General features: G+C 43.4%; 1 protein-coding gene and 1 non-coding gene across 2 annotated transcripts in view; one reads left to right on the forward strand and one right to left on the reverse strand.

Annotated features, from left to right (window-relative positions):
• LOC144986832 (NACHT, LRR and PYD domains-containing protein 12-like) overlaps window positions 1-10,627 on the forward strand; it is a 457,161-nt gene extending 446,534 nt beyond the window's left edge. Inside the window, exons 9-11 of the mRNA XM_078935135.1 lie at window positions 7,645-7,821; window positions 8,954-9,127; window positions 9,444-10,627. Of these exons, the coding sequence (XP_078791261.1) occupies window positions 7,645-7,821; window positions 8,954-9,127; window positions 9,444-9,456 (364 nt within the window). The 3' untranslated portion in view covers window positions 9,457-10,627. The remainder of the gene's footprint in view (window positions 1-7,644; window positions 7,822-8,953; window positions 9,128-9,443) is intronic.
• A 7,359-nt stretch (window positions 10,628-17,986) lies between these two features.
• Window positions 17,987-18,192, reverse strand: LOC144990724 (small nucleolar RNA U3). Its single transcript, XR_013654682.1, has one exon. It is a non-coding gene; the product is annotated as a small nucleolar RNA U3 (small nucleolar RNA).
• Window positions 18,193-20,872: the final 2,680 nt, after the last annotated feature.

The following is a 20,872-nucleotide window of genomic DNA, read 5'->3' on the forward strand; positions in this document are numbered from 1 at the left end:
AGAAATGAAACTGTTGCCTTCAGCATGGTGAGGGAGAGCTTCACAATAATTTGCAGGATCATCAGCTAGTTTGGATTGACACAGTAAGAGTTCATGTTGGATTACTGTGTCAAATGTTCTCCAGTTCATTTGATCTGTCATAGTAAATGTGGTTCTGATTTTCACCACTAAGGGGCGCTAGTCATAAAGCAGAGAAGCAGATGACGTCATCATGCTGAGTACATCCAGAAACAGGATTTTCCTTTTTACGTCCAGTTTGGTGTTCTGAGTGGTTCTGTGGACTTCTGAATGGACTGTTCAGTGAAATCAATATTTCAGATGATCATCACCTCCGTCACATTTTACTCTGAGTTCCAGGGAAGTTGCACAGCTCAACAGTTCAGCAAGGCAGCTGAAGCGTTGCATCATGGGATCTGTAGTTCCTAGTGTTACCAGCACTCATTTAGCCGGGCCGTTAATAGCAATAATATAAAACTATCTGACAGACCAGATCAGGCTGGACGATACGACCAAAACATAAACCAGAAGGAACAAAAACAGCCTAAAAACATGATAAGGGGTTGGATTCTATTCATGATGTCATTCACAGTAAAGAAGCAGCACTCTCATGGGGGGGGGTGAGAAAAAGGAACTTCCGGAGAAGCAGAACCAGCTGAAACTAGGGAGGGGAACCGAGCCCCGACATTGAACGAGCCCCTGGGCAACATTCTTTAAGACTGCAGTATCGTTATGATCTGACCTCAACGGTTCTGCTATCGGTACTGGACAAGTCGCATTTTTTTTGTGTCCCACAGGATATAAACATTATCTGCCATATTTAACTCTACAAGTCAGTCAATTTTCTGGTAATTGATGATGATATTAAATTCGCTATTCTAGCTGAAGAGGAGAGGTCTGTCTGGCAACTTGTGTGCAAGGGGGCGGGGCTGTTGTTCAGACAGTACGCGGCGCACGTAAAATTAATGAAATCTGCACTAGAGCGCCACGACTATGGTGTCAACCTGCTGCTATGATGACCGTGTTTTGTGCTCTCTGTGTAGAACACGCTGGAGGGGCGCGAGAAAAAAACGACTCACTGCTGCAGAGGGTATGAACAAGTAGAGAGGAAAAGCAGGTGTAGATAGGCGGGGGAGGGGCTTTGGCTTCAAACTGTCAGAGATGGAAACACGGGCGTCAGATTTAGACGCAGCTTTCACTGCGGGAGTTGAAGCAGAGACTTTCTCTGGGACGATCTTATGAACTCAAACATTTATTTGATTTGTTTTATATTTACATCATGACAGAAATATGTCAAAACATTGCTGTTTATTTTTCTATAAATAACTTCTTTTTTTCATGTATTTTACTTTTCTAGTTGGAAAAATGTATAAAGTAAAATTTTTTGTTAAAAAAACATTGTTGCATAGTGACAAAAATAAAACACTTTATGTTAGGCTTGCACAATACACCGCAAATGTATCGTTATCGCAATATCCAGCTCTGCAATACGCATATCGCAAAAGACGGCGAAAATCGCAATAAATCTTAAACCTTAAATGTGTTTAAAACAACCTTATGGCAGCTTAAAGCATTTAACGAATCAATTATATCCGTTTATGCGTTTGACCATTCGCACCGACGCCTTCACGTTGTTGACCAATCGGATGGAGACCTATTATGTTAGATGTTTGTCACCTATGTTGACGAGGGTCATTTGGAGTATATTTATTAAACTGTTGCAATGAAATGGGAATTATGTTTTTGGTTATGTTGCTGTTCGTTTATATACCACAAATTATATCATTATCGCAATAGTAATCTCTAATATCACGTATTGCGAGTTTTCCTCATCTCGTGCAGCCCTACTTCATGTTCTTAATTTGTTATTTATTTATTTTTCGTTCTCAAAACGTATCGATAACAGAGACACAGCGTTGACTTTCACAGCTATGCTGATGATACTCAGCTTTACATTGCCATGTCTCCTGATGACCTTGAACTTGTTAACACTCTTTTAAAACTGTATTAGAAACCTGGGCGTACTTTTTGACTCCGAGCTAAATTTTATCCCAAACATCAAAAATGTCAGGATTTTACCATCTTAAGAACATTGCCAGAGTCCGCCCGTTCCTCTCTCTTGCCAGCACAGAGGTGCTGATGCTTTTATTTTCAGTCGTTTAGATTACTGTAATGCCCTGCTCTCTAGTTTACCCAAAAAGTCTCTTTTTAAATCTACAACTATTAAATGTTTTTATGGTCTTGGGCCTTCTTATTTAAATGACATTCTTTTAAAGTATGAGCCCTCGTGTACCCTGAGGTCCTCCGGTGCTGGCCTCTTAGTTGTTTCTAAGGCGAGGACCAAAACTTATGGTGAGGCTTCGTTCTGCCATTACGGTCCTCGCCTGTAGAACAGTCTGCCGGAGAGCCTCAGGGCTGCAGAGACTGTAGAGGTTTTTAAGAAGATGCTCAAGACTCACCTTTTTAATTTAGCTTTTAGTTGATTTTAACTGCTAATTTATTCTATTAGTTTTAGTATAGGCTATTTTGTGTATTCTATTTCCTTTTATGCATCTTTTTCTTAAATTTATGTTTTATATACATATTATGTCTTTAATTTTAGTATCTTATCATGATTTTAGCCCCAGTGTTTCTTGTGGGGATCTTTTCCTCCAGGGCTTGCCGGCTTGGTCGGTGGTTGTTGCTGCAGTTGTCTTCCTTGCTGGGGCAGCTGGAGTTTAACTTTGCAGCCTCACAGCTGTGAAGTGGACCCCAGTGTTGTCCTGGTCTGGGGGGGCACTGTGGTGATGCACCCATGGCCAGGCTGGCTCCTGCTATGAAGAGATTCCCAAATACTGTTTCCTCACAGCAGAGCCAAGCCTTACTTGTTTTTATTTCTTTATTTGTTTATTTATTTATTTTTACAGTTACATAGTCATTATTCATTGTACATGGGGGCCATGGGTCATATGTTTTAACCCTTGTGCTATCCTAGGCACTTTAACATTGGGAGTTGGGTCATCTAGACCCACTAGACAGTGCCCTGAACCTTTTTTCTTCAATGATTTGTGATCTTCACTGGTGTCCATGGATTACATGAAATCTTTCCACCTTTATCCACCTTTGTCATGGTAGGAATAACACGTCAAAGTAAGGGTGGGGTCATATAAGATAGCACAAGGGTTAACAGAGGGAAGGGTGAAGGGTGGGTTGGGTTTTTACTGTAATATTGTGTGTTTTCTGTTTTTAATGTTAAAGCGCTTCGAGCTGCACAAATGCATGAGAAGCGCTATATTATAAATAAATACAATTCCTGTCCTGTGGGGGGGCATTCTGGGGGAGGGGGGGGGCCACTATTGGTACGGGGCAGGGGGGGGTTGACGGGTCGGGGTCTCCGCTGAGGCCATCGGCGGTTTCCCCGGCCGGTTGGCTGCCTCGGTCCCGTCGAGGCCTGACCAGAGCTCTTCTAGGGCCGGCGTTTGGGGGTGGGGGCCTGGGCTTGCTTCGGGGGGGGGGGGGGGGGTGGCGCTTTCTGGCTCCTCTCTCTCTGTGTGGGGCGGGTGGTGCTGGGCCTGGGGTGTCGGCGCCTCCGGGGGTGGGGCCCCTGGGCTGGGTGGACCTGGCCCCCTTGCTGGGGGGGGGGGGGGGGGGGGGGGCAGCTGTTTGACCACCGGGGGACAGTCTACCAGCTGTCCCTAACTTACCCCTTCCTCATATAACCTCATATTAGGGTGAGGGGGTGGGGGGCTTAGCCTGCGATGAGTCTGGGGGGGGGGGGTTACAAGGCAGCAGCCCCCCTCCTATGGTTGCCGTATGGAGTGGGCCCCCCCTCTTTCGGTTTTATTTGCACCTTAGACATGTAGGGCCCTTGGTAGGGGGGGTGCTTGGACATCACTGCCAGCAAGCAGCAGATGTCCTCCTAGCACCCTACCCGCCAATTTTAACCGCACCTTAGACATTCAGGGCCCCTTGGTGGGGAGGGTGAGGGGACGTCACTGTTAGTAATCAGGAGATGTCCCCTTAGTGCCCTACCCGCCAATTTTAACTGCACCCCCCTTAGTACACACACCCCTCCCCCCTCAATAAATACATCCCAACATAAACACACACACATGCACACACACACCCTCTCAAACACACATACACGCACACACATTTTGCAAGGAAGGTGGGACCTAGGACCATCTGTCCCCTGCCTCTTCCCTGGTGGGGGGTACGGGCCCCTTTGCGACGGCGGCCGTGTCCCCGGGGTGCCGGCTTCCTGGGCCCCGCGGTGCTCTCTCCGCGCGGTGGGGGGGTTCACATTACATCTGAGCCGGGGGTGTTCGTGTCCCTGGGGGATGGGTTCTGGTCCTTGCTCCTGAGCGCTGGGCCCTGCCAAATTTCCAACAGTGGCCGAGCCTGGTCGGGCCATATTTACAACACCCCTTGTGGCCCCCCTTTTTCCCCGGGGTGCTCCCCTCCGGGGCAGGGGCGGCGGGCCCCTGCCTTGCTCTTCCCTGAATGGATCAACCGTGGGCCGGGCGGATGGCTGCCTGGAGTGCAGAGCCGGTCTCCCTTGGGGGGTCCTGGCTCATACCTGGGGTTGGGGCGGGAAGATGCCCGGAACTCCTGGGTGGTGGTGGGGTGCTCGTCTGGGGCTGTGGGCGTCCTTATCCGGTGGGGCCCTGCGTTGGGCTCTCCCGGCGCGGCGGGGGGGCTGCCCTCCTGGTTGGGCTGGGGCGGCGCTCTCTTTCCCTCCGTGCCTCCCTGCTCTCTGGCTCTGGGGGCCTTGCGGCGGTCCTGCTGGCCCTGGCCTGGGTGGCGGGCTTGGTCGCCCGGGCGGCGGTTGTTCCCTGCCGGTTCCCGTGTGGCGTTGGGGGGGGTTCCGGCTGCCGCTGCCGCCGCGGTGGGGGTCTTGGGGTGGGGATGGCTGGGCACTCTCCCTCCTTCTTTTCACGTTCCACCATCCATTTTAGAAGAACATAAACACTCACCTGAGCACAGGTGTTAGCTCACCTTTGCACTAACAGTTTGCATGATTGAATGACTGAAATATTTCACACTAGTTGGTTTTAAGGCATAAGTATGCGTGTGAACACTATCTGTTTTGTGTACATGTCGACAGGTGGACATTTTTTCAGCTAGCAGGTGTGTTTATAACATTTGAGTGTGTGTGTGGACAAGCCCCGCCGTTTTTGTACTACATTTGAACCTTACCATAATGATTAACAACCAGTAAACTCGTTGCTTTATGCTGCTTCATGGTCTTATCCCCCCTCCCCTCCTATTATCACTTTCCTACCCCCCCCCCCCCCTCTCTAACATCCCTCTCTCTTCTTCCCCTCTTTCCTTTTCCGTCCGGTCCAACACCAAAGATTTTCAAACATGATTGAAATTAATAAAGTTTGGCCTCAATTACAAAAGGGGTTTATTCAGACATACCTTTGGTTTGTCTGAAGATTAATAACCCCTCTTGTTAAAGTAAAATATGTCCAACACAAGAGGCCCTCAGCTCTCATCTGTCTGCCCAGCTGTTGGACAGGACAAGTTAAAAAAAAAAAAATACAATTCGATATGATTATCATTAAAATACAGGATCGATAAGCAGTATCAATAGGAGTAGTAGTACCGTTAAAACCTTAACGATACCCATCCCTACCTTTAACCCTAAGACCAGGGTTCACCAACCTTTTCTACACTGAGACGTACTTCATGGATACTAAGTCATACATAGTTATTTATTAATAATGATTGATTATACTCATTAAAGTGACAAGATTCATCACTTTGATCATTTCTCACAATAATTATCAACAATAACATCAAGGTGGTAAACAAAAATCAATATTCAGTCCTTTATTATCTCAGTAATGGTTACATTTTCAGATGATCCTCACATCTCTACATTTCATAGAAAAATGTCCCATTTTCACTATGCCGCACCATGATTATCAAGGAAGTCGTGTTAAAGAAAATCAACATGCATATATTTGAACCAAACCTGCAGATTTTTTAATCAAATTCTAACTGCTACATGTATGATTGAACACATTTCTTCCATGTTTTAATTCCTCTTTTCCATGACTGCCATGTTTCACTGACAGCGTTTGGTATCTTTTTTTGTTATTTTTTGTCCAAGTCTGTTTGTGACGTCACTTTTCTTCCACTTTGTCTCAGATGCAGAAACAATGTCTTTCAGCAGCAACTGCTCAGAGGGAAAGTCTCTGTAGATCCAGAGAAAATGTTGCTGATGGTTCCACAGTGGGAGTCATCACATGCTCAAAGTCCATCACTTTAGCACAGAACGCTGGGATGAATGATGCAGTGGTAATGCAGACATTATGGGATGCCTGGCTCAGCTTTAGTGATGTTTGAACGTTCACGCGGCTGAAGAATGTCCATAATTGATCCTTCCTCATCAAAAACCTTCTGAAACATTTCTGATGCTTTGAGAAACATTTATGAAAATCTACAGAACAGTTGATTGATCAGCATAAAGAGTTTTATTTATTTATTCAGAACAACTGACTGAACCGTAGTACGAGAGTCTCTCTGTGTCTCTGTGTCTGAAACCAGGAGTCCATGGTTCCTCCTTCAGTTAAGAACCACAGATGCTGCAGTGAGTTAAGCGTTGAGCACGGCGCCTCAGTCCAGCAGCAGCAGGTTTCATCCATCATTCATTCATCCAGATGATAATTATTCTCCACTATTATCTTCTTCAGCGTTTCAGGATATTTTCCAGCAGTTTCTGAGTCACCTGATGTCATTTCTCCATGCAGACACAAACTTCTGTGATAGGATTCAGGAACAGCTGGAAGCAGCTGTTGGAAACTGACAGGCCAGAATGTTTTTCATATTTAACCACCTTCCTTAGAAATGAAGGCAGCATCTCAATCAGGTTATGTGAATTATGTGAATATTACTGTATTACTGTATACTCAAATAATATGTACACTGTATAATGACCATATTTTTAAGATATTGTCAATTTTAAATCTATATAAATGCAAATTTGATTCAAACAGAATAGCAACCCAATGAAATTAAACTTCAGAAGCAGCTCAATGGTCACTTGTACTATGTTTAGAACAGGCCTGCAGGCCACTTATGTGGCCCTTGGAGGCAACCTGGTGCCCACAGACACCATGTTGGTGACCCCTGGTTTAGATTACCAGCAGAACCATCAGCAGCTCCTCTTCAGGGCCACATTCAGACATTTTGGGCCCCGTGGATCCTCATGGTTTTCAAGGCCCCTCTACAGTTTAGAGATGACAGGAAATGCTTTCAGAGGAGAACTAAAGACTTTTTCAGATGTTTTTCTGCAATGTGGTCATTTGAAAATGCATTTTACAATTCAGGATTCGAGATGAAGAAATACAATTTTAGGTTTAAGTTTTAAATCAAAGCAAATCTATTGGATTAAAATTTTTAGTCATGAATAGTTCCTGATGATCAATGACATTTCAATTCCACGTCTGTTTTAACTTCATTTCAAGTCATTTCTAATCTATGGCATTTTTATTCCTGATCATGTTTTTGGGTCCAAATCCAAAAGAAATGAGCAAACAGTGAAGATGTCATTTCTCAGTCTGTCATCAGGGCGGGTCCCACCTGACTGAATGGACCAAGTTCCTGGACCTCCAGCTGCATCACTGTTCCTGAACACACTTTTCTGTCTGATTGCAGATTGGAGGACTGCTGTTTGTCAGAGATCAGCTGTGAAGTTCTGGTCTCAGCTCTGAAGAAAAACCTGTCTAATCTGACAGAACTGGACCTGGGCGTGAACTGGAACCTGCAGGATTCAGGAGTTCTTCATTTGTGTGGTTTTCTGGAGAGTCCAGACTGCAAACTGCGGACTCTGAGGTCAGACTCCATGTTTCAGTTGTGTTCACATCAATATGATGACAAAGTTGTGTTGACCCACAGTGAGCAGAAATGTCCAGATTCTGATCTGCAGCAGCATCTTCCTGCAGCTGCTTGTTCTCTTCAAAGATCTGCAGAAGAACTTCTTCTTTTCTTCCTGCAGCTGCTTGTTCTCCTCAAAGATCTGCAGAAGAACTTCTTCTTTTCTTCCTGCAGCTGCTTGTTCTCTTCAAAGATCTGCAGAAGAACTTCTTCTTTTCTTCCTGTAGCTGCTTGTTTCAAAGATGTCTGCTGACATTTGTGCTCCACAAAGTTCTGCTTGCAGCCATCAGCTCTTCTTTGTGCCTTTGCTCCAAAAGACTACTTGCAGAAGAAGCAGCCGTGCACGCTCACATGCACTCTGAGTCCTGCTGCTGTGTTTCAGCAGATGCAGCTGAGAGTCCAGCGGCTGATGTTTGTGAGCAGACAGTGACAGAGTCATGCTGCAGCTGGATGCTGCTCTGACAGACACATCCTCCACAAACATCCTCACCTTTTCATCCACAAACATCATCACATCATCCATCAAAGCTCCCAGCAGCTTCTGACTCTTCATTCAGAGCTGAAGTCATGGATCAGGGATCAATGTCCAACATTTGCTGCTGACTCTTCCTCATCACTTCCTTCTTCTCTCTGCTTTGATCTGTTGGAGCTGAAAGTCTCTGCTTGAAGGGCTGCAGCAGAGAAGGACTGGAAGATCATCTCCTGAAAACTGGGATGAAGACTTTCCAGCATCATGCTGCTGAAATTCTCCCATGATTCAGTGCTGTTTGGAGAAGAGCTGAGCAGAAAGAGGAAGTGGACTTTTTCTGCTGTTGCTGCAGAAACATCAGTTGGTTTGGATGCAGCCACAGGCTGATGTTTGACTTTCACACATCTGGACTTCTTTTCTGAAGCAGCTGCATGTTGTCCTGAATGTTTCTGAATGTTCTTCTCTGCTTCTGCTGGACTCTTCTGATCTGCTGCTGTTGCTTCACATCTTTGGACTTTTTCTAAACTTTCTGATCTTCTTCAGCTCTGAACTCTTTAGAAGAAGTGAAGGATGAAAAACAGGAACTTTGTCTTTAAACTCAACTCTTTGTTCTGAATTCAGGTTGATGGACTGCAGTTTGTCAAAGACCAGCTGTGCTGCTCTGGTCTCAGCTCTGAAGTCCAACCCGTCCCACCTGACAGAACTGGACCTGAGATACAACAAGCTTCAGTCTTCAGATGTTCAGCAGCTCCAGGATCTGGTGGAGAGTCCAAACTCCAAACTGCAGACTCTGAGGTCAGTAGAGGGTTGGAGTCAGTCCAGCTGCTTCCAGATGTTTGGTCCTAAAGTTAGTCTGAGAGCAAAGATGCAGAGTTTCCTGTGAAGCTGCAGCTTCTCAGTGAAGCTCTGAGGAGAATGATGACAGGCTTCAGGACAACAGTCAGCCAATCAGAGCAGCAGAAGCTCCAACAGGTGAAGATGACAGGAAGCTGCTGCTCTGAACAGGACTGAAGCTCCTGCTGCTCTTTCTGCTGCTGTGCTGCATCACTGACTGACAGACCAGGATCAGGACACACTCCTTCATCTCTGTCTCTACACTTTCTCTCTGCAGGCTATGGGACTGATGTTCCTCCTGGAGGAGCAGAGAGGAGCAGCAGCAGCAGCTGGTCGGCAGAGATGTTGTGACTGGACGATGTTCCTGGGAGGTGGAGAGGTGGGAGGTGGATCATGTTTCAGATCAATCACTGTTGATCTGAAACATGGGTTGGATTCAGATGTTCAGCAGCTCCAGGATCTGGAGAAAAACAGACCTGCAGACAAACAGATTCTTTTCTAGATCACCACTTTCTCCTTTGATCTACATTTGATGGACAGATGTGAGTTTGGGATGGACCAATCAAGGATTGAGGGAATCATTGATAAGACAGAACATTTCTGGATGTCAGAGATCTATGTGTGGGTGAGGGGAAAACACAGTCAGGCGTTGGATCCTGGTTCTGTCTCTGGAACAGGGAAAGAACCAGAACCAGAACTGTGGATCACAAAATTCTGGTTCCAGATGTTTCACACTTGATTTCTGTTCTCCAGAAACTCTCATTGACAAACAAACACAGAGTTTCATTCAGAAACCTCCAACATGGTCATGTGACCAGAATGTTCATAGTGGAGACACGGACAAACGCTGTGGTCACATGACTCACTGGTTTGGATTCAAGTCCTTTGAAGTCAGCTTTTGGAGCAGAAATCCCGTCTGATCTCAGTTAGTGAACAAAAGTCTCTCAGTTGAATCATTTTTCTATCATCTCTGTTCTGTTGATGATCAAATATTGACTCATGCAGTTTGAAAGACTCAGAGTTTTGCTTTGATTGATGTTTTCCACAGTTTTCTGATTGAACTTCCTTTTTCTTTGGTGTTTTGTGGGTAAAACTGTTCTTTTTCATGCTGACAGCATGTTTAGCTGCAGTTTTAAAGAAGTTTCATCTAAATCCAGTAGAATCTCCTCATTTTCTAGAATGTCTAAACTAGTAGAAACTTTCTGAGCATAAAGCCTGTTTTCTCCAGAGGCCATGAATGAACAGAGTGGATCTTAGTGAGGAATGACAGCCTCTGGATGCAGAGAATCACTTTGATGCAGCTGCTGCAACAACCCCAACTGCATTGAAGCAGGAGGGAGAAGGGAGACACCTGCTGGCTGTTTGCAGAACTGCATCTTAGTGTCAAAAGGCTTCAAACTGAAAGCTGTCTGTAAAATTCCTGCAGCCTGTTTGGATCTAATAAATGCTCTTTTGAATCAACTCTGTGTTTTCTATTGATGTTTGCTTTCATTCCATCTTTGACTCACAAACAGACTTGAATCTTTAGCCTTCCCCCTCATCCTGTTCCAGCTGTTCTAATCTTCATGTGTTTGGTTCCTTCTCAGTAGAAATGGGTTGGAAAAGAGCTTTGGAATGTTCAGGTGGTGCTGATGTCTTTCTAGATGGGGGTGGGCAGAACAGATGAGAGCTCCTCCCTCCTGATACAGAGGGGAACAGTGGGCTGCAGCTGAAAGGAGGGAGTGGAAATGGGAAAAGTTCTCTACACGTTTCTCCTTTCCAAGAACAGAGGGACACGACTCCATGAACAGCAGAAGCTAAAGAGTTGGAAAACATGCCCAAAGCTGCAGCACCACCTGCAGAAAGATGCTTCCTCTTCAGGCTCCACCCCTCCACATCAAGAAAGATCAGAGTTTCTGCTGAGCTGCTATTGGAGCTTTTAGGGGGTCAGATCTTTAGGAACATTTGCTGTCAATCAAACCAGGAAGTAAAGTGTTTTGAAAGATCAGATTGATGACATCATCAGTTGTGGAAACACTGGAAAATGGAAATCCAGCAGAGAAGTAAACATCAGGAACTTCCTGCAGGACAAACTGTTCTAGACTGTTGGAGACAGGAACAGCTTTGGTCTGGGAGTTGTCCGTATTCTCAGATGAAATCTGAGAATACGGACAAAATATAACATCAGTAGAGATAGCTCAGTGAAATGGTTGCTGGGAGTCACATCCAGAGGTCTTGGGTTCAAGGCCAGCATCTTACAATTTTGTTTTATTTATTTTTTGCTTTGTGTTTTTTTTCCTTCATGTGATGTGTGTTTTGCTGTCAAGCACTTCTCACAGAAAACGTCACATGTGTTGTTTTACATTGTTCTTTTTATTAATCATTAACAACATTGTTTTGTTTTACGTTTTTTCATCATCATTTCCACAGTGAAGTGTTACAAGGAGCTTAGATGAAGCATATGATATATATCCAGTCCGCCACCAGATGCCGCTGTTCTGTGTGGTTGCAAAGCCCTGAATGGGTGGTTCATTTTTCCGGCACAATTACATGAACCCCAAGGGAAGCTTCATGGGGCTTCTATTCCCATCCCTACAATAAATACAACGTCGGTCTAAAAACACATTAAAATGTATTAAGAGGGTGGGTATAGAACATGCAGTGGCTCATGACATCTGCAACACCTCCAGCCACTTACAGCATCTAGTTAAAAGAGCAGAATATGAGTAAAAGGTGATCTACATCCTCCCAACAAGAGGAGCTTCAGCCATACATGCCACCATGCAGGCAGGCAGCCACTGTCTATCCACTCACTCCCTGTTCCTTATATAAGGACAGACACAGCTGAACCAAATCCCCAATCAAACAGGCATGCACCTGTCAAAGGCAGAGCTGCTGGTTACACTATTAAAAAAGAAAGTGACCATGTAAACCTGTTGAGTTCAATGTAATGTAGATGAGAAAGTCGGTGCACCAAACCTTTGTGCGGGTGCACCAGCACAAAAGTTTGATGGACTGACTTTCTCAACCACATTACATTGAACTCAACAGTTTAACACGGTGCAAAGATTGAGTCTAGAATCCTGGCCTAAGAGACACAACTATCACCACTACTGAGGGTCTTACTCCCCCCCAGAGGAGATGGGGTAGGAAACAGAAGATCAATGGTCACCACCTTATTATTATAAAAGATGAGTGTATGTAGTGTGTCGGGTGTGTGTTTACTAAAATGCATAGTTTAAAATAAGTGGGTTACCTTTTGTGAAAATGTAGAGAGTTTCTTTGATTACCATATTTTCACAACTGTATTTTCTCCAAAATGTATGACGTGTCCTATGGTGCAGTGGGCCTAATGTGTTACAGTGAGACCCACCCAGCTTTCCAGTCGTCTGAGTAGTATTGCATGGTCGACTGTATCAAACGCAGCACTGAGGTCCAGTAGAACTAGCACTGACATATTCCCACTGTCTGTATTCAAACGTATGTCATTAATCACTTTGATCAGGGCAGTTTCAGTGCTGTGATTCTGTCTGAAGCCGGACTGGAAGACATCATAGCAGTTGTTTTTTATTAGAAATTCATTTAGCTGATAGAAAACAGCTTTTTCAATGATCTTGCTTAAAAATGGCAGGTTTGATATCGGTCTATAGTTGTTCATTTGAGCTTTGTCTAGACTGTCCATTTTTAGAAGAGTTTTAATTACAGCTGTTTTCAGTGGATCTGGGAAAACGCCAGATGTTAACGACAAGTTGACAGTCTGGAGCAGGTCTGGTTCCAATGTCTTTGAGACTTTTTTGAAAAAGCTTGTGGGTAGAATATCCAGACAGCAAGAGGAGGAGTTTAGTTGCGATAGAATGTCCAGCAGTTTTTTACTGTTTATGGGTTGAAACTGAGCCATTGGATTAATACTGGTTTCTAGTGGATAGGGTTCATATCTTGAACTTGTAGTTGGTGAAACTATTGTTTGTCTAATGTTTTTGATTTTGTCCCTGAAGAATTTGGCAAAGTCATTACAGCCTTTGATGGAGTAAAATTCTGGTGCCACGGACACAGGGGGTTTTGTCAACCTGTCGACTATATTAAATAGGACCCGAGCATTATGGGAGTCTTTGTTAATAATTTCCGTAAAATAGGACTTTCTTGCATTGCACAGTTGTAAATTATATAAGTGAAGTTTCTCTTTATAAATGTCATAATCTACCTGTAGTTTAAATTTTCTCCTTTTGCGTTCAAATTTCCGATATTCTCTTTTTCCATTGTTTACAATAATGGAATTTCTCCATGGAGATTTTTTCCTACCAGAGATCACCTTCACCTTACTAAGAGCAATATTATCCATGATATTTGACATGTTGGAATTAAAGCTGTTAACAAGTTCGTTGACTGAATTCCCTGAGAGGGGAGGAGTCAGGGAGAACATCTGATTGAACATCTCACTAGTATTTTCAGTTATATACCGTTTTGTGATCTCCTCCCTTAAAACATTTGTGTATACTGGAATAATGCTCTCACAGGAAACACAGCTGTGATCAGACAGACCTAAGTCATATACAGTAACCTTAGTGATGTTCAGACCTTTGGAGATCAATAAATCAAGAATATTCCCCCTGTTGTGTGTGGGCTCTGTTACATGTTGAGTCAATCCGAAATTGTCCAAAGTGTTTATCAAGTCCTTAGTGCCTTTGTTCTCAAGATTTCCATAATGGATGTTAAAATCTCCAGCCATGATTATACAGTCAAAATCAAGACAAACTATGGACAGCAGTTCACTAAACTCTGTGTTAAATTCTGCACAGTATGTAGGGGGGCGGTAGATATTTATAAATATGGTTTTGAGTGAGGCCTTCAGCTGTTTGGCTACATATTCAAAACATGGAAAGCTTCCAAAAGATAACTTTTTACACTGAAAAATTTCATTAAACAAAACTGCAACCCCCCTCCCTTTCTGCTTGTTCTTTCTTTACTAATAACACCATAGTTGGGAGGTGCTGACTCTGTGAGAACGGCTCCACTGCTGTTCTCATCTAACCAGGTTTCAACTAAGAACATAAAATCAACTTTGTTCTCAGTGATAAAATAATTAATTAAAAATGTTTTTCCTGCTAAAGACCTGACATTTAAAAGTGCTAACTTAAGAGGTCTAGGAGCAATAATATTTTCATTTACCTTCTGTTTCTGGAAAAGTGCAGAGGAGATGTTTATCTCTTTTAAAGTCCTTCGTTTGCGTTTTGGCCAGATTACATTCCTCCTGTTAGTGACAATTACAGAAATGGTGTGTGTTTCTAGAGAACAGGGTCCCAGGTTTTTCTGGCGAGCATCATGACTGTTGGTATTTTCACAGCCTGGACCCTCAACACATCAAACATCTGACTGCAGGGACAGGATATGATGTTGCACAGGAGAGGGTGGGGTTTTACGTCGTCCCTTCAAACGTTCTGGTGACAGAATTATGGGGGACGAAAATGGATTGAAGAATAGAAGAAGATAGAAGAAGAAAAAGAGACCAAAATGACTGATAAAGCAGGTTTTCCAGGGAAATCCCACAAAGTGCTTTCCAAGCTAGAACTAAGAATATCCAGCATGCATTTGGAAAAACTCATTAGCTTCTTGTGGAAAATGATGAGTCATTGTAAAAGCATTCTATGAATGCTCAGAAAACTTCCTCTAAGGTTGTGGTTGTTTGGAGAAGTCCTCCTCTTCAAAGAAGTTCTCCTGACCATCTTCAAAGCCACTTTCTGCTTTTTCAAACGCTACTGTTCAACAAAAACTTGGTTTCTGCCACAAAACCAACCTTAGACACTGAAACAGAATGAATCCAATGCAGAAATGTGTTGACACCTTTAATTCAAAGCTTCAATCAGTTTGAATCTCATGAAGAACATTTCAAAAATCCACATTTGGATCAGGCGTCTTCATCAGAGCACAACTCATGTTTCCAGGACTGTGACTCACCAATAGATCCTCATTTCCTTTACACAATCTGTTTCCATCATTTGGATTTTTCATAAAAACTTGAGTTAGAAAAGAATTGTTGCCCCAAAATGTCCAGTTTGAATAGTCTACAGTTTGTTGTGTTTGGTTGCTAGGTAACAGGGTCTTTAATGTCTATGATGTCATGGTGGCTTTCAGAGTTGAACTCCTGAATATGACGGTAAACATTTGGATTGAACAAAAATGGGATTGAAGCTCATGCTAAATCCTGATCTCAATGCTGAAAAAACCTCCTCCTAGATTCTGGTTGTTTGGAGAAGTCCTCCTCTTCCAAGAATTCCTGAAAAAAGCCCTCATTTCTCCTGACCATCTTCAAAGCCACTTTCTGCTTTAGTTTAGTCCAAACTTGCTTTATGCTGACAACATTTACAGCTTGAATCCATCTGAAGAATCCAAGGAGACAAACCAATCTAAGTCTGCATTCATGCCACTTCAGAACCAACAAAGCATGTTTCCAGGACGCTGACTTACCAATAGAACTTGGGATTTCCTTTGCAGAATCCTTCTCCGTGTGTTTTCCTTTGTTTTTCTCCCCAAAACCTAAAGCAGAGATTTTTGCTGAGCTGCAGAACAAACGTCTGACTGCTTTAACCGCCGTTGATGGTTTGTTGTGTTTCCCTCTATAGCTGCTATGGTCTTGGTATGGTTGCTAGGTAACGCTGTCTTTGATGATGATGACGTCAGAGTGGCCTCTAGAATGGACTTTTTTCTTGTGGAACCAGGAGCTGTAACCTTTAGGGCACTAGGACCCAGAAAGAGGTCCAGGCAGTGACGGTGTTCAGTGACGGACTGCGCAGCCGCACTTCCTCCAAACGCCACTATTCATCCAGCGCGTGGAGCGCCAGAGTCCAAACGGGCTTAATCAGATCAAACAAATGTGCCTCCATCCCTTATCTGTGGATGACGGGTTGTTGAAATCCCACTCTGATCATCTTCTGATCTTCTTCCAAACTGTTCCCATTGGTCTTTTGATGATGATGATTATGTCGATGCTGTTTTTAGACAAAATAAAAATGTAAAAAAACTGTGTTGTTTTCTAGGACATAGTTTCTCCAGAGCAACAGAAGTTTATTAGTACAGTAATTCACGTCTGATGCAGGATGGTGGTGCAGATTCAGGCTGTTTTCTTCCCATCATCCATCTGTATGCAGACTCCCCCTCTAACTTACAGCCCCTCAAGCTAACATTAGCTCTACAACAAAATCAGCAGCAATGTCAGGTCTATCCATCTGTCCAGTTTAGATCCAGATTCCAGCTCAGACCAGGAAAACAAAAACGTTCATGGATCTATTTGTCTGCAGGAGGATCAGAATGGAGCAGAGCAGAGAGACTGTGTTCTGCAGAGTTTAGTTTTTAATCTACAAGCTTTTATAAACTGTTTCTGTTTATCAGGACAGGATTTTCTTTATGTTTTTGAAACGAGAACGATTTTTTAAACAACCCATCGAAGATAAAATATCAATAAAAACAGTTATTTCATTTTTCTTATTGCCTTGGGGAAACATTACATAAAAACAAGGTTTTTCAACATATATGTTTTCAAAATGTTTTCAACCATTTGGCTGAGCAGGAAGTTCACAGATATGTGACATTATTTCAAATGTTGTATTGTTCCCTGTCAAAACACAAAAGAAAACTTTTATTAGGGGTCTTGAGAACAAAATGAAGCAGAAGATAAAAGTGAAGATGAAAAGCTTTTGCCTCCTTTCTCTGCCTGTGATGTGATGGAGGCTTCAGTTTCTGTCTCTGCTGCATCGACTGTGGGAGCAGAAGTTCATCAAACCTGTCTTCTCTGTTGCCTTAAAATCCCTCCAGTTTTCTTTTCAGAGCTCATGTTTGTACAAATATACACAGATGATTAAAGTCTTTCAAAAGTGACTCAACACTTACCACAATGTGGGAGAAAGGAGAGGAACCTGAGGTAAACCTGCAGGATGGAAAACATTTCTGTCAGCATCTTAACAGCAGCAGCTTTGATTGGTTTAGATCATAATAGTTTGTCTTAATTAATATAAATTCAGTTTTCTTCATCGTCTGAGGATATGGAGCAGCAGATCTGAGGTGAAGCAAGAAGGACAAAGAGAAGTGCTGGAGTACAGAACATCCACAATGAAATTCATCTAAGAATTTAAAAAATAATCCTTGATTTAACCATCAAAGATGTCTGACCTCCATCCTGACACATTTAGGATCTCCAGCTGCAGAAAAACGTGTCAGATTTCTGTGTCGCTTCCTGAAGCTGAGAAAAAACATTCTGAACTCCAGATTTTCAAATTACAGATTAATGAAGAGAAAAAAACACAAACATGAAATAAAAGAGGCTGATAAATCTACACAAAGACTGAAAAGGATCCCAGTGCATCATGGGATATCCCCCTTTTATCAACTGTTGTGGCAGAACCTCAGTCCTGTCAGCCTCTATAAACTCAGTCTGAGTGTGGAGCTGCTTTCTGGAGGATGTTTTCTCTCATCTGCTCCCTTGTTTTCCACGGGGAGTCGTGACCCCCCCCCCCACTGACACTTAGGATCCTTTTCTGTGGTTTTTCCACGGTCAGTCCCAGGTCAGCAGGGTCTGAGTCCTCTCTGTGAAACTGTCAGCTTCTGTTGATGAATCTGAACTGATGACAGTAGATGAGGAATGTGTCTTCCTCTCAGTCTGTTTGCTGGTTTTTCTGGAGGCAGCAATGAAGGTTTGATGTTTTTATCCAAAAATGTCATGGAGGTAAAATCTCACATTCAGATTCAAGTGGACTGTCAGAGTTTAATAATAACCTCAGGACAGAGATAACCTGATCTGATTCATTCATGACTCGTTACAAAAATCCATTTCAGGTTCCAACAAACCAACAGTCCACTCAGACAATGTTTCCTCCTTCAGTGTCACATCCAGAAACACTGAACAGTCTTCATCAGTGAAGAAGATTCTCATCTTCTCACCAGCTTCCTGCTCTGAAGGAAACATCTTCATTCATCATCATGGACAGCCAGACCAACCTCTGTAGAAACACAATCCTCTAGTTCCAGACTAAAGAAATGATCCCTGAAAGTAGAGTCTTAGTGAGTTCTGGATGTTGTTTGTCCTCTTCTGTCTGCAGACAGGAACTCCTGCTCCTGGTCTCCTCCTGCAGATCCTGCAGATCCTCCAAAGCTGCAGCACAGGACAGAACCAGAACTCTGGATCACAAGATTCTGGTTCCAGATGTTTCACACTTGATTTCTGTTCTCCAGAAACTCTCATTGACAAACAAACACAGAGTTTCATTCAGAAACTTCCAACATGGTCATGTGACCAGAATGTTCATAGTGTAGACACGGACAAACGCTGTGGTCACATGACTCACTGGTTTGGATTCAAGTCCTTTGAAGTCAGTTTTTGGAGCAGAAATCCCGTCTGATCTCAGTTAGTGAACAAAAGTCTCTCAGTTGAATCATTTTTCTATCATCTCTGTTCTGTTGATGATCAAATATTGACTCATGCAGTTTGAAAGACTCAGAGTTTTGCTTTGATTGATGTTTTCCACAGTTTTCTGACTGAACTTCCTTTTTCTTTGGTGTTTTGTGGGCAAAACTCTGTTCTTTTTCATACTGACAGCATTTTTAGCTGCAGTTTGTAAAGAAGTTTCATCTGAATCTCCTCATTTTCTAGAATGTCTGAAACTAGTAGAAACTTTCTGAGCATCAAGCCTGTTTTCTCCAGAGGACATGAATGAACAGAGTGGATCTTAGTGAGGAATGAAAGCCTCTGGATGCAGAGAATCACTTTGATGCAGCTGCTGCAACAACACCAACTGCATTGAAGCAGGAGGGAGAAGGGAGACACCTGCTGGCTGTTTGCAGAACTGCATCTTAGTGTCAAAAGGCTTCAAACTGAAAGCTGTCTGTAAAATTCCTGCAGCCTGTTTGGATCTAATAAATGCTCTTTTGAATCAACTCTGTGTTTTCTATTGATTTCTGTCTTCATTCTATCTTTGACTCACAAACAGACTTGAATCTTTAGCCTTCCCCCTCATCCTGTTCCAGCTGTTCTAATCTTCATGTGTTTGGTTCCTTCTCAGTAGAAATGGGTTGGAAAAGAGCTTTGGAATGTTCAGGTGGTGCTGATGTCTTTCTAGATGGGGGTGGGCAGAACAGATGAGAGCTCCTCCCTCCTGATTCAGAGGGGAACAGTGGGCAGCAGATGAAAGGAGGGAGTGGAAATGGGAAAGCTGCAGCACCACCTGCAAAAAGATGCTTCCTCTTCAGGCTCCGCCCCTCCACATCAAGAGCTGCAAGGAGAAGAAAGATCAGAGTTTCTGCTGAGCTGCTATTGGAGCTTTTAGGGGGTCAGATCTTTAGGAACATTTGCTGTCAATGAAACCAGGAAGTAAAGTGTTTTAAAGATCAGGTTGATTACATCATCAGTTGTGGAAAACACTGGAAAATGGAAATCCAGCAGAGAAGTAAACATCATGAACTTCCTGCAGGACAAACTGTTCTAGACTGTTGAAGACAGGAACAGCTTTGGTCTGGAAGTTGTCCGTATTCTCAGATGAAATCTTCTCCTCCAATATCTGCTGCTTCCATCACCTAAGAGACTTGTTCTTCCATCCAACATCAGCACCTCTGAAAGAACCACTGAAACGACTGTTTCTGCTGTCAGAAGCTGCAGATAGAAAAGACTCAGCGTTTTTCAGCAGCTTCATCCTACAGAAACATCAGCAGAAGAGAAGCAGCAGCCATGAAGGGACTGAGGACAGAACCACCTGAAAAGCATTCATAGAATGCTTTTCCAATGACTCATCATTTTCCACAAGAAGCTAATGAGTTTTTCCAAATGCATGCTGGATATTCTTAGTTCTAGCTTGGAAAGCACTTTGTGGGATTTCCCTGGAAAACCTGCTTTATCAATCATTTTGGTCTCTTTTTCTTCTTCTAAGTTCCAGCTTGGTGAGTGTGCAGGTCGCCATGGCAACCACTGTCCAGGTCAAAGGGAGGACCACGGCCATCCAGTCTCCAGGCTTTTGGATTGATTTGGATTTGATAAACATTTGTTTCCCACATTTTAATAGTAGAATTCAACACGGGACATATAGTGGATTGTAAGAATAGGAACAAAAACAGCAACAACAAAATAATCCTCCTCCCCTTAAAACATGCATTTGACTCTGAACAAGTCTGAACCAAATCCAAGCAAAGACCAGCGCTGGGGTTCCTGCTAGTTTCTTTTAGAAGAGCCTGCCTCTTCAAAACATAGAATGTTCAACAACTAGAGCTAAAAATGTCTGTTGGTAGATTTCTGGATGTTGGCCGTATCCCAGCGAGCAAGGCCAAGTCAGCCCCAGATGGTTTCAAAGTGGACAGAAAATGTTTTTAGGAGTTTCTAGAATGTTCAACAACTAGAGCTAAATGAAACTAGTGCATGAAATGACAAAGAACTTCCTGTTTGAAAGGAATATCATGATGGCTTCCAGCTGTCTCTTTGCTTTTCCTTTCTTTTTTGGGTTTCTCCTGTCATGGTGGCCTGTCAGACTCCTCCCCCTCCCAGCTCTGCTCCAGACTCTCAGCTGTGACTCATCACCTCATCCACGCACCTGCTACTTAAGGAGACTCACCTCAAGCATTCTTCGCCAGATCGTTAAACCTGATGGTGCTAAACTCATCTCATGCCTTGTCTGGCCCTCTGTGTCATGTTGCCTCGCTTACCTTCTGTTGCTGTGCTTCAGGTCTGCCTTTCCCACGAGAGTCTCCCGAGTCCTC

The sequence above is a fragment of the Oryzias latipes genome, chromosome 2, assembly GCF_053564925.1.
Source record: "Oryzias latipes strain Hd-rR chromosome 2, Olatipes_Hd-rR_3.1".
In the NCBI taxonomy this organism is placed as follows: Eukaryota; Metazoa; Chordata; class Actinopteri; order Beloniformes; family Adrianichthyidae; genus Oryzias; species Oryzias latipes.